The 14,527-nt window shown below is 47.0% G+C and overlaps 1 protein-coding gene across 1 annotated transcript in view; it reads right to left on the bottom strand.

Annotated features, from left to right (window-relative positions):
• Nucleotides 1–14,527, bottom strand: part of col16a1 (collagen, type XVI, alpha 1) — a 60,888-nt gene that overhangs the window by 45,302 nt on the left and 1,059 nt on the right. Inside the window, exons 2-7 of the mRNA XM_056583486.1 lie at nucleotides 12,623–12,691; nucleotides 12,416–12,533; nucleotides 7,437–7,560; nucleotides 5,391–5,675; nucleotides 4,196–4,276; nucleotides 2,311–2,382 (exon numbers count right to left, since the gene is read on the bottom strand). Coding sequence (XP_056439461.1) covers nucleotides 2,311–2,382; nucleotides 4,196–4,276; nucleotides 5,391–5,675; nucleotides 7,437–7,560; nucleotides 12,416–12,533; nucleotides 12,623–12,691 — 749 coding nt within the window. The remainder of the gene's footprint in view (nucleotides 1–2,310; nucleotides 2,383–4,195; nucleotides 4,277–5,390; nucleotides 5,676–7,436; nucleotides 7,561–12,415; nucleotides 12,534–12,622; nucleotides 12,692–14,527) is intronic.

Raw genomic sequence — 14,527 nt, forward strand, 5'->3', positions numbered from 1 at the left:
GAAACACCACACGTGAGAAACCATAGACATTGTTCCTGGATATTGTGTAAAACATCATGAGTAAGAGCACCCGGGAAACAGAGACACAGACATGGAGGCTACATATGGAAGGCCATTAGAGCAAATAACGTCTTCCAAATGTCATATTAAAACAAAGGAAAACTGTGGGGGAAAATTGGTTATGTTACAACCTCATATGTTGATGTGTTAACGCCACACAAATTGACATGATAACACATAAGGTCTAATTTTTCGCATGTTAACACGCAGATGGTCCGTCACAGCCAACGGGTTGTTTCATTGTTATCTCATAGGGGTGTTAGAAACATTACAGCATAAATCTTGCCAAAGCTACTTGGATTGTTTACTCATTATCCGATGTTGGAAGTCTAATACATTCCCTACATGTGCGGTTTCATGAGACCGAGAGATCGGCATCGCCACCAACGAGTTCCAACCCTAACCCTAAACTTCACCGTCCCCCGCTGAAAGTTTAAACTGTCATCTTCTAACCCACAACTCTGGCATAAGTCTCATACACATCACTTCCTTCACGGTATACCTAGGCGCCTGAAACGAGTACTTACACACCCAAATCAGTCATTCATTTATGCACAACGGGCTCCCTTGCATTGTGCGACAACATTGACAGTACCTTATCATGAATATGTATGACTGCCTTGATTCAAGGTTACTCCTTGGCCACAACCAGAAAATGCAGGTCAACATCTTAATATCTGTTGCATTAACAAGTCCAAATTAAACATGTTAACATTCAAAATCTGGTTGCTATAGCGCAACATTTCTATGACGTTACGCACCAATGTCCTCCCATAGCTACTAGTTCCATGGGTCTAGTATGATGTCAGTCTCAGTCAGCGCTGACACGAGCTAGCATCTGGCACACACACCAGTAGACAAACTCCCATCACAATTTACCATGCAGGTAAAACCAAGGTGTTCTGTCTGTGTATATGGGTAAAAAGCAAGGCTACAGATCACCGGTTTGAACCTACAGTTTGGACTTATGGGCCTGTATTCTAAGTTCAAACTTCTGGCACTATGAGAGGAGTGTCCGTTTTAATCTTTTCAACATACTGTAAATGAAAAGGCTGTAAATTAGCGAATGAATGAGATAAGTACAACGTCCAAAGCAGTGGCTTGGAATTTAGGCAGTTTCAACAGACGAGCACAAAGGAAGAAGAAGAGGAATGGTATTCTGGCAGTATTGTTACTTTTTCCTGGCTAGGGCCATATTTGGGATTGATTAGTCTGTCCTGGAGTCTGATAGAGCACTTAGTTAACACCCCACAGCTCCCCAAGACAAACACCAGGCCTAATTAATAGATAATAGAATTAAGGTTCCATTAATATGAATGATGAAATAGGCAGAGGTTAAAGTAAAACAAATGGTCTTCAGGGGGGCAATGAAATAATGGTATGTATTGGGGTATGAGAAGGTGTGTGTGTGTGTGTGTGTGTGTGTGTGTGTGTGTGTGTGTGTGTGTGTGTGTGTGTGTGTGTGTGTGTGTGTGTGTGTGTGTGTGTGTGTGAGATTGTTAGCATGTTCGTATGTGTATGTCTGTGTCTGTGTTTCAGAGTGTTTGTGTAATTTTTGTTCCCTCTTTCGCCAATGAAAACTATTTTAGGTAGGAAAGTATTCAGACCTTGATATCTACAATGATTTATATTATTTTCTCTTGAGTGTCGAAGTGTCCCTGAGCAAAACACTTAACCCTAACTGCTCCCGAAGAGCTCGCTGTCGCTTGCATGGTTGACTTCGGTGTGTCAATGTATTAACCGTTGTAAGTCGCTTTGGAAAAAGCGACTTAAAAGCGTCTGCTTAACGTAAATGTAATGTATCTAAATGCAATTATTACTAGTGAATGAAAGAGTGTTTAATTCTTGCACATTGTGCAATGTGAAGTGAATTTTTGTGTGTGGTTGTGTCCGTGTGTTAATGTGAATTTGTGTGTGTGTGTGTGTGTGTTTGTGCGTGTGCGCGTGTGTGTGTGTGTGTGTGTGTCTGTGTGTGTGTGTGTGTACATTTTAATTATTTGTATGTGTGTTTGTGTGTGTGCATCTGTGTGCGTTAAGAGGTATGTGTGTCATGATTGTTTGTCCTAGTGTGTTAAGAGGTTTGTGTGTTTGTGTGTGAGAGAGTGCATGTATTTATGTGTGTGTGTGTGTGTGTGTGTGTGTGTGTGTGTGTGTGTGTGTGTGTGTGTGTGTGTGTGTGTGTGTGTGTGTGTGTGTGTGTGTGTGTGTGTGTGTGTGTGTGTGTGTGTGTTAATGTGGATTTGTTGGTACCTGGTTAAAGGCATTGTCGACCAGGTCGTTTTCTGCAGCACGCCGGCTCTTGGCTCTCTCATCGGGGGGGCACTGCAAAATAAACCGGAGAGCAAAACAGCACAAATTCACTTTCCTAACAAACACTATAATTCAAAGCCTGGAGAAAAGCACAGCGTAAAACTATGTGCCCACGCTAAAGTGCCCTTCAGCAAAGTCACAGATTGAAAACACTCAACAGTGCTGACATGATAATGCACCAACGACAAGCCCTTCATCGACCTACTGATGCCATTTTGCCTTGTGATGTGTCATTTGTAAGTAGCAGAGAGCGAGATAGAGAGCGAGAGCGAGAGCGAGAGAGAGAGAGAGAGAGAGAGAGAGAGAGAGACATTTATAAAGAAAGAGTGGTGGAGAGCGAGCGAGAAAGAGTCAGACAGTGAAATGGAGGGAGACATTTAGAAAGAGCGTGAGAGAGAGACAGAGGGAGAGCGAGAGAAAGAGAGAGAGTGAAAATTTTGGTGAAACTGAAACAGTGCTTAAGGGTAGCCCAGGAGCGCACGTGCCCTGAAGAAGAAAAGGGACAAGTGTGTTTTTTCTTCACTCCAATCTTCTCATCAATTCCGGAACCTTTTGTCCTCTCTTGATGGCGTTCCGCACTTCAGAGCTTCTGAGTAACACTAATACCGTTGTTTTTTTCCTCGCCTCAGAGAAATAAATATATCAAAGAGGAAAACTGTGCTGTACCGCGCATTTCTAATTGTGTGCACGTGCACAGACAAGTTCACAGCGGAGGACGCAGATGCATACAAATACACAGAGATGAACACACACCCACACACACACACACACACAAACACATAAGCACGCACACCTGCACACACACACACACAACAACACACGCAGACTCATGCACACAAGTGCACACACAGACACTCACAAACACCTGCATACAAACATTCAGTGGAGACCCTGAACAAAAATAACCAAACACAAATTCCGTCAGAAAAGGTTTTCTAGTCGTATTTTTGAGAAATGTGTTTTGCGCCATGGGGAAAGATGAAGAAATGACTGGAAAAGAGGGTGATGATGAAAGCTGAGGAGGAGGAAAATATGTACACATGGAAATTAAAGGTATGTTTTGACTCTGACAACAGGCATCATTGATTACCACAATGTTCTAGCATAATTGCCCCAATGAGATAACGCAATTCTTCATGTCATGGACACAACACTAACATCGACCAGCTAAATAGCCCTAGCTATCTGTGAGACAACATATCACATTATTTAATGAATATTATGGAGTAGAGTGGACCATGGATATCAACATAGCAAAATGCCTGCAGCATTTATGTTGAACATTTCGTACATTTGATAACTATAGTTACCTTGCACATCAGTAATTTAGTAAGTTAGCAAGTGAGTTTGAGCCAGTGAATGTGAATGAGGGAATGAGTCAGTGAATGTGTGTCCGAGTCATTATTCAAATGAGGACTTGGACATTTGCCAGACACATTGCTAAAGCTAGCTAGCTAGTCATTTGTCATAGACTATCATTGTGTGAGTGAGTTGGTAAGTAAGAGTCCAAGCGAGCGAGTGAGTGAGTAAGGGGGTGAGTGTCCGAACAATTGTGAGATCAGCATCCAAGTAGTTGAGTCAGTGAGTGTGTATCCAAGTAATTGAGTGAGTGAGTGAGTGAGTGAGTGAGTGAGTGAGTGAGTGAGTGAGTGAGTGAGTGAGTGAGTGAGTGAGTGAGTGAGTGAGTGAGTGAGTGAGTGAGTGAGTGAGTAAATCAATGGGTAACCAAGTGTGTGCGTGTTAAAATCCTTAAGTGAGCGAGTAAATGAACGCGTGAGTGTCCAAGGCGTTGAGTGAGTGAAGCATCTGATCCAGCGGTTCTTACCCGGGCCCCAGGGATCTCACAGCAGGCCTCCTGCATGGCCAGGGACGGGTCACAGTACAGCATCACCTGCTGGACGTCCATCTAAGGACACATACAGATACACAGATACACACACACACACACACACACACAGCTTAAGAATCGGTTTAACAAGCAGAGCCCTTCATTGTCCCAGGGATACAATGCAAGAAGATAACATAACTAAAGAAAAAACATGATCTCATCGAACAGGTGTCATTTATGGCTGCTTGTTTGCGCGCAGTGGAAGTGACCGCTGGGTACAGTGCGGACTGAACGCAGCGACTATGTGTGTGTGTTAAAGACCAAGGCAGGGTTGTTATATCCAGGTTAGACCATTTCACCGTCGCTCTAAGTGCCCTCATTACTGGATCTATTTATTGCTAACAGGCGCAAAGCACGGCATAAAATAGAGGGTAGAAAGGCTTCAGGGATGAGGCATCCGTGATGAAAACATGCGCAGTTATTGCAGCGCATGTGCATCAATGCACAGCGGTGCATACAAAGCACACGCGCACGCACGTATCGAGGACGAAAACATGCTGCTTCCATGGCTGAGGGCGAATGGAGGGATGTGGGCGGTGCCTTGGGGAAGGCTTGCTAATGCGATGATACAGTTAATAGGTGCATTACAGCACTAAAAAGACGAGAAGCAACTCGGAAAGAATCTTTCGGGCTTTCTTTTAGGCAGGAGTGTTTCCGATTAGGCCTCAAAGTTTGGTCCTAAGTGCCGGCAATAATAACTCCCACTGTCTGCTTATCTCCGTTCAATCACTCAAACTTTATTTATGTCACTTTTCTGGGCAAAACGAGAGAGGCAAAGTGCCCAGCGGTGGAAGAAACTCTTATTAAAAGTATGAGGTGTGGTCTGGCGGGAACCCATTCTAAAATAACAATCCCAAAAAATCGGAATCGCAGAGCCAGCCAAGGTAGGGCGAATCAAAGGCGACGACACAGGCTACACGATGTAGCTCGTGCTAAACTAGCTGAACAAAAAAAACACACACACCACAAACACACACACAAGCACACACACACACACACACACACACACACACACACACACACACACACACACACACAGAAGCATGCACGCAATCATGCACACAAATACACACACACACACACACATACACACACGCACGTTAACATCGTGGGTTCGAGTCCCCGTACGTACCGGCACCGGGGTGGCGTCGGCGGCGCGGATGGCGAGCAGCGTGTGTCCGTCGGTGGGGATGGCCCCGCGGGCGTCCAGGGGCTGGCTGTCGATGGACCCGCAGTCCACCAGCAGGGAGGCCTCGCCGTGGCGCACGCTGAGCGCCACCTTGTGCCAGCGCTGGTCCAGCAGCGCCTCCACGCCCTCCCCGCCGAAGACGCACCCGGCGGGGGCGTCGTCCGGCCCCTCCGTGCCCCGCGCCCGCAGGCTCAGGGTGGCCTCGGAGGGGTTGAGGTCCAGGGAGAACTGGGGAGGAAGGGGGGAGAATTGGGTGAGGGTGGGGTGGTGTTGGTGGGCGAGGGGATGATGGGGGAGGAAGGGGGAGTGTGGAAGTGGGTGGGGTGGTGTTGGTGGGCGAGGGGATGATGGGGGAGGAGGGGGGAGGGTGGAAGTGGGTGGGGTGGTGATGTTGGCGGAGGGGGGGAGAATGGGGGAGGTTGGGTTGTTAAGAGAGGGAGGAAGAGAGATAAAATAAAGATTTAGTCAAAGAACATCGAAGGCTAGGACAGCTTAGTAGCATGTGAGTGTAGTGACATTGTATAGTGCACGGTGATCAACGCCTAACCCCCGAAAGGTACAGGGTTTTGATCCCACAATGTTAACAACCTACCTGGAGGCCCCCTTGAGCAAGATGTTTTCTACCCCCTTCCTGCTCCTCTACTTCTACCGCAAGGCACTTTGGATAAAAGCCCAAACGACTAAAAGTAAAGTTCATAAAAGAAAACGCTTTTAATGCGTGATGATTGGTCATCATCTCGATGATTTACGCACGCCACTAAGCCACAGCGGGATCTAATTACCCCAATCAGGGTGCCCCCCCCCCCTGGTTCCTTCCGCCCTGCCCCTCCCACCCCTCTTCCTCCACTCCTCCTCCACCGCCATACTTGACCTTTCAAAGAAACGGGGAGCCGAGTCCCCTCCCCCCCCTCCCCCCAGAGAGGGGAGTAACGCCATGCCATGCGTCGCGTCGTACATCAAACCCACCACGCCCACGCAGAACACTAAAACACACGCTCGGGCAAGACGCTCGAAGGCAAGTGTAAACAACCGGGGGCCGGCGGTACAGCCTCTTAACTTAACGACGTGGCGTGTCCTAGATACGGCGTATTTACTTAGCCTTGTCACTCGCTTTGCTAGCTCGGAGGAACAGCGTGGAACGAGCCGTAGCTCCATGCCGCTTCACAGGAACAGTAACAAAGTAGTACATAGAGACAGTGCCGCGCGTGTGTGGAGGGGAGGGGGGGGGGAGAGAGGGAGTGCGGGACATGTTAATTACACGCGCACACAAGGCCGATCAATCAGACCTTAACGAGCCGTCAGGGCCCCCCCCGCTCCATTCATCACCCACACGTTGAGAGCTTAAATCTGGTCCCAGACCCCACAGCGATCACTTGAGGGGGGCGGGGGGGAGGGGAGGGGGCTTCTTGGTGCTCAGGGGAACACGTGTGAATAACAATGAGGTGGGGGGGGGGGAGGGGTGAAGTGCTGAACAGTATGGAGAGAGAGAGGAAGGCGATGGTGAGAATTGCGGGGGGGGGGGGTGGGGGGGGGGGGGTGAGGGAGGAGGCAGCCATATGGTGATGAAGAAGAAGGTAAGGAGATGCAACAAGGTGGATGAAAGGGTGGAGGATGTGAGGAGAGAGAGTGCGTGGATTGATGGGAGGGAGGTAGAGGGGAGGGAGGTGGGGGGAGGGGGGGGAGGGGAACGGGGTGGATATCTAAGAGGAGGGGTGACTGATGGCGAAGGGGTACGGAAACAAAGTGAGGAATGAAGGGAAAGATGGAAGAAAGGAATTCATTAAGGAACACCGGGATGAATAAAGAACAGAAGGCAGAAAGAGAGGAGGGGAGATAGGAGGAAGGGAAGGAAGGAGGGAGGAAAGGACGAATAAAACCATTGAAAGGAGAGAGGAGAGAAGGGAGAAGATTAAAATGAGCAAATCGTTGTAATAAGGGTGAGATTTTTAGAGGTTTTAATTAGAGTAATGAGATGGGAAGAAGCCATACTTGTGGATAACCCTGCTCATCAGAGATCTGGAAAAGGTAGACGGTGTCTCTCAGAGATGCCTTCTTCAAAGCCAGGGTGAAGACCAGAGTGAACTCATCAGGAAGGCCATAGGGGAACACCTGACTGAGAGACCAGGCAATGAGGTTAGACGGACCAACACACACACACATACAAAGAGATAGAATAGGCAGGTACACACACACAAACTCATAGATAGACTAGACAGATTATGTAAATATATGCATATGTATTCTCATGTGTGAACCCTTGTAGGTACGGTAATATACAAACGTACAATGCAAACAATAACAACACATATCTTATTCACCTGGTGGGTCAAATGTCTGTCATTGAGAAAAATTGAGAAATATATTTTCTTCTCTCTTTGGTTGAGTTCAGTACACTGTCCTCACTGGTGAAGTAAGACAATCAATTGTTTGTGCACATAATTTCAATTTTTTCATACAGATAGACATACATATTTGTTTTCCCCCTGCTCTATATCGTTTTTATTCAAACCATTTTTCATGACAACAACTGGTGGGTGACCTCCTGCCATTCATTTTCATAGCAGGTACAAACCAGCCAGCCTTGTCCTTGTGTTCCCAGTTAAATATATTTTGTTGATTCTCCCTTCAGTCAAGGGCATCCAGACACAAAAAACACAAACCCAACCACACACACTCACTCACACACACACCTGTATACACATTCCCACCCTGTTAACCCACACACACACAACCGCACTCACCCCAACACACACACACACACACACACACACACACACACACACACACACACACACACACACACACACACACACACACACACACACACACACACACACACACACACACACACACACAAATACAGACATATATGCAATATTCAAGAGTCCACTGAAGTGTATAACTGATAAGGTGAGTCACACTCTCAATTAATTCTCTCTCTTACCAATTATTCTCTCTCTTTGTTTGTCTTTTGAACAGACACAAACACACACACACACACACACACACACACACACACACACACACACACACACACACACACACACACACACACACACACACACACACACACACACACACACACACACACACACACACACACACACACACACAGATCTGTGGACGCTAGCAGCTGATTTCCTACTTCTGGAAGTAGGGTGACAGTGATTTATGAATGAGGGAAGAACAAGGGAAAACAGCCCTCCATAGGATGTCAAAACAGAGAGAAAAACGAAGAGAAAGGTGAGGGGTGGAGAGAGAGAGAGAGAGAGAGAGAGAGAGAGAGAGAGAGAGAGAGAGAATATTGAAAAGAAAAAAGAGTGATAGAAATAGCGAACAAACACACAAAAGAATGAACAAAAGAAGAAACAAACGCAGAAGTGAACAAAGGAAGCGAAAGAGCAAAAACCAAACCAAAAGCCCAGGGCCGATGCTCTTATTGCCGCAGTAAAGTGAACCAGGCCCCTCGAGTCACCTTAGCCAGGGGGCAGGAGCACAGAGAGATTGCAAAGGTGAGATGGAAGCGGGCATTGGCAGGGCGAGTGAGGTTGGGAAGCGTAGAAGAGAGCGAGAGAGAGAGAGAAGCGTTTGCAGGAGAGAGCTTGTGCAGTGGCAGAGGAATGCTCCTGGCAGGCCGCTCTGCTACCACTCACACACACTTTAACCAGCCACAGATGCTCTCAGTCCTGGTTTACATGCACACAAGCACACCCAAGCAAGCATTCTGTATCAAGCATCAAAAACCGCACAAAGCCTAACACGATAGCACACACTTGGGTACACATACATTAACCGCAGCACAGACAAACCCACCTCACAATAATGACACACACATGCACACAACCCACATACATGCTTCACACATAAACACACACACACGCAATACACCATATAGCTATGCAAACACAAAAACACACACACTATACCATGTACCCACACACACACACACACACACACACACACACACACACACACACACACACACACACACACACACACACACACACACACACACACACACACACACACACACACACACACACAGTTGCCCCATGCTGAAAAAGATAAATCCCTTGGCCTAAGGCACAGAAAGATCCAGGATAACCTCACTTTCCCACTCTGGATAACTTACTTAATGCTGCTGCTTCTTTCTTAAGAAAAATACCCTGAAAAGGTAAAAAAAGAAAGAAAAAGAAACCAGCCAGAGTGTGGATTTAGACGGAGGGGGAGAGAGACAGAGTGACACAGGGGGAAACGAAGAGCACAAGGAAATGGGGATGTGCGAGATAAAGAGACTGTGTTGTTGCATTTTAAATGGGTGCAACACCTGGAGACAAACTCCCAGGTAGTCTACCTCAAAAAAGAATCATTGTCAAGTTAAAACAAAGGAACAAAAGGAGCTATCTGCATGGAATATAATTGAAGGATTCCCATGTTACCCGATCTTTTTCAGGCGTTCACCGCTAAAAGATGTTGTCCCTTTATGCATGAGAAAAAGCAACAACATCTGATAAAGGGTGAGAAGATGACTAGCTTTATCTGGCTGTCACTCACTCGGTCTTTATCTGGGATTATGCTGTATGGATTGGGCCCCAGGACATGCAGAGACAACAAGGCCGCATCCCAATTACCATGCACACTTCCTACTGATCCTTTCCGCTGCGTTCAAGATGGACACTTGGCGAACAGCATTGGATCTGGGCCATGTGTGTCTTTTGGACTATCTTTCCAATGGGAAGGAGGTAATATAACATTAGACATACATGCACACGCACACACACACACACACACACACACACACACACACACACACACACACACACACACACACACAAATACAGAGCAGACTGTACACACACAGATACACACACTTGCGATCATCCTCAAAGCACTTAATAAAGGTGGTGCTAATGAGCATTAATCTGCGGGGTTGAACCGATAACACCACACGTTCCTTCTTCAGCCATCTGCTTCTTCTTCTCCTTCCTACATTCCCTAACACAACTCCCCTCCCTTTGGATGGAGGACGAGTGAACGTGTTAGAGCTGAGTTCATGTTGTCTCTTCTTCACTCAGAGAATGTATCGTGGAATTGAGAAGACATTTATGAACTGCATGTTAGAAGAGATGAAGGAAAGAGTAGACACCAGACAAAGTGAACAAGCTGCACTACACCCATAAGTCATTGAACAAGTAATATTTAAATGATAACAAATGCAAAAATTGTCTCACACACACACACACACACACACACACACACACACACACACACACACACACACACACACACACACACACACACACACACACACACACACACACACACACACACACACACACACACAAAGTGACAGACACACAAAAACAAAAACACACACACCACATAAATTAAAAAAATTATCTTCATTCTGTTTGGTGTTTCAATGAAAGAACCGCCTTTGGATCTTGTTACAAATAATACGTGTGACAGTTTTAGCACAACATGTCTCCCCAAGATAGAGAGGAAAAAAATAAAGTTAAAGACAGATTTATACAGAACTAAGTACAATCCAACAGGCTGGACAGAGTGATGAAACACTCCACGGTGACCCAATTGGCAAGTGCAATATAAAACAAAAGCCGAAACATACAATCTGTAGAGCCCAAGTGAGGGAAAGAGAAAGAGAGAGCGGGAAACCAAAGTAGAACGAACACAAAGTCTAAAAGCTGCACTAACATCCAAAACAGATGGTGACCGAAAGAGAGCGCGCCACCCCTCCAACACGCCCCCCCACCCAACCCCACCAAGAACATCCGCCCCTCCTCTTCTTTCCACCAGAAACACTTGTTTACTTCATTGGTTTTGTGAAGAACCTAGTGAAACTCTTAAGTGGATACGAACACAGCCACAGTTGCATTCTATCCAGGATCAAATTACATACATATTGCATCAGTGCAAAGACTGCGACAGATTCAGGGTCCCCCACACTTGTAGTAGAACGACAGACACGACGGTGAAACCGATGTATCTAACTGCCAAGGGAGGTCACCTATCCCTCTTCATGGACTGCTGTAACGTATAGGGGTCTCTCGACCTAGTTGGCTGTCCTCCACTCGCTTTAGTTTTTGCCCATTTAGCATATGTTACTCATCCGTGTGTTCTTAGGAAGCAGCTTTGAAACCAGCCCTACGATGCTAGCAGTGGGGCACCAGCATTTATCCCAGCCACTTACATGCGTAGGAGCCAAAGTGCTTATGACTCACTTCGACATTGGTCAATAAGCACACAGCAGAGTGACCATCTCCCAGCAGTCTCAATACCACAACCTCGTGTCCGGAAGGTGTTCCTTTGTGAACAAGAACAGCCACTGGCCCAGGGGGAGGAAAGCCCGAACGACTCTGGAAATTGTATTTTACAAGCCAGAAGTCAGAAGCCAGTGGAGGGTGGAAAGTATAGTATTTCTGGAAAAGCAATCAGCGACCGACTCACTGTTAACAACTGCCAGCTTTCCTACAGGACACCTCATTCACCAGTAGAGAGTCTGCCTCTCCATGTTCACCAAGGTCTTCATATTTTCATTGGTGCAAGGCACCAATCAAAATATTCCTGTTTTTATCCAAAAAGGGTATTGGCCAGGATGTGTGTCTGTGTGTGTATCTGCATGTGTGTGTCTGTGCACATGTTTTTATGTTCACGTAGATTCATTATTTGTGTGTGTTTTGGTCTGTGTCTGTTTTTGCATACCAGCTTCCACAAATGTGTTTGTGTGTTTGTGTGCGTGCCTACTAGTGTTTGTTTGGGTACAATTGTGTGTGTGTGTGTGTGTGTGTGTGTGTGTGTGTGTGTGTGTGTGTGTGTGTGTGTGTGTGTGTGTGTGTGTGTGTGTGTGTGTGTGTGTGTGTGTGTGTGTGTGTGTGTGTGTGTGTGTGTGTGTGTGTGTGTGTGTGCGCGCGTGTGCATGCAGGGGTTTGTGTCCAGTGTGTCCTCACTCAGTGGGCTGCAGCAGAGAGGCCTTGCCCAGCCTCAGGATGACAGGCCCGCGTGGGTTACGGATCTTTTTGATGTCCGCGCTCCTCAGCAGGGAAAAGCTCCGCACCAGATTGAAACCTGACCATCAAAGGGCATCTGTGAGCAACCCGGGAAAGAGAAACACACTGCTGCTGCATGTGTGTGTGTGTAGTTGTGTTACGGTTTACCTGTGATATTGTGTCTGGCAGCCTGCGGAAACTTCCACTCCTCTACTTGTACGGACGGGCATTGTGTGTCTGGAGAGAGAGAGAGAGAGAGAGAGAGAGAGAGAGAGAGAGAGAGAGAGAGAGAGAGAGAGAGAGAGAGAGAGAGAGAGAGAGAGAGAGAGAGAGAGAGAGAGAGAGAGAGAGAGAGAGAGAGAGAGAGAGAGAGAGAGAGAGAGAGAGAGAGAGAGAGAGAGAGAGAGAGAGAGAGAGAGAGAGAGAGAGAGAGAGAGAGAGAGAAGTTGCAGGTTAACAAAAAAAGTGATCCGGCCTGGGAAACCATCAATCAAGCGTCTCAACTATTTATGAGATGTCAGGTGGACCACAGCACCCTAGGGTGAAGCCAGCTGAATTTCAAAATGCTACACCCCTCTCACAGCCAGTCCTGTGGAGAGAGAGCCGGGCAGGGCGTGCTTGTCTGTCTTGCGTGCGTCTCTGTGTGTGTAAACCTTGCATGCAGGAGTGAGGGCAGTAGAGCTAGAGAGAGTGAGCTAGAGAGAGTGGGCTAGAGAGCGTGCTAGAGAGCTAGAGAACGAGAGAGCGAGAGAGAGAGAGAGAGAAACGTCCAAGCTCCATCCCATCCATTGGAGAGAAATCCACAAAATATAGAAGGGAAAGGAGAGAAAGAGAGAAAGAGAGAGAGAGGGTAGGAGCGAGAGAGAGAAGAGAGAATCAAGGGAGGGAAGAAGGGAACTGAAGAAAAAAAAAGTTGGATGAACAAGGGAAGAAGGAGACAGAAGACAGAGGTTTGAGGAGAGAGAGGAGAGAGAGGCCAGAGGGAGATAAAGAGTATAAAACAGGGTGCACAGTGTACAGTTTTTTATCATTCTGTCGCCGGGTGACACGGAGTGTATTTGTGATGGACCTGTCCCCCTCTTCCCCACACCCCACCCCGCCCCACCCCGCCCCGCCCCAGCCCAGGAGGGGAGAATAGGGGAGGAGGAAATGGTTGCTTGTCGGCCGGTTTGGTGGATGGAGGGATGGAGTTGTGGGAAATGTGTCGTGGCGGGGAGACAGACAGGGGGGCAAGGCAGAAAGATATTGATCTCCGAGGGGCCCGGGGCCCTCTGGCACCTGGGCCAAGATGCGATGTGTCTTGCTGACATTTTTCAAACCCAAACAAACATTTTTCATCACTCGAGGACTAAAACTATACAGATGGGATGTTTTCCTTCTCCTTCCACATTGATGCCCATGTGAAATCTACTTCTGAGCAGAGCAGAGGTCATGTTTCTTTCTGAGAAAGAACATCTAACGATTGCAGATCTACTGACTAGACAAAACCATGGGTCACCGAGCTAACCTTGCTTCCAAGGATGCTTGAGAGTGTGTGTGTGTGTGTGTGTGTGTGTGTGTGTGCGTGCGCGCACACACACAGCACTTTCACGGGTCAGGGACATACTTTTTGAAGTCAGAAAGAAGTATCTACTCACGTAAAACAATATTGATAGAGCCTAGATCCCCAGCCTTTGATTCCTCTGACTTAATTCATTCTTGTTTTATTTATTGGTATTGTCGACAGGATGTTTGTGTGTGTGTGTGTGTGTGTGTGTGTGTGTGTGTGTGTGTGTGTGTGTGTGTGTGTGTGTGTGTGTGTGTGTGTGTGTGGTGTGTGTGTGTGTGTGTGTGTGTGTGTGTGTGTGTGTGTGTGTGAGTGCGCGTGCTTGATAGTTCTTAGGTCTGAACCGTTCAAATGCAAATAACGGTAGCTAAAAGTTCAACTGAAATGAGCTGAGACACTGCATAGATAAAGTTCTTCACTTGAGTATAAGTCTCTTAGTGTGTCTGGAAACCTTTAACACCGATTCTCATATTCTTCCAAGTTGACTATTGGCATCAGAGCAACGCGGTGGGAGGTAGGGTTATGAT

Source organism: Gadus chalcogrammus, chromosome 22 (assembly GCF_026213295.1).
Source record: "Gadus chalcogrammus isolate NIFS_2021 chromosome 22, NIFS_Gcha_1.0, whole genome shotgun sequence".
NCBI lineage: Eukaryota > Metazoa > Chordata > Actinopteri > Gadiformes > Gadidae > Gadus > Gadus chalcogrammus.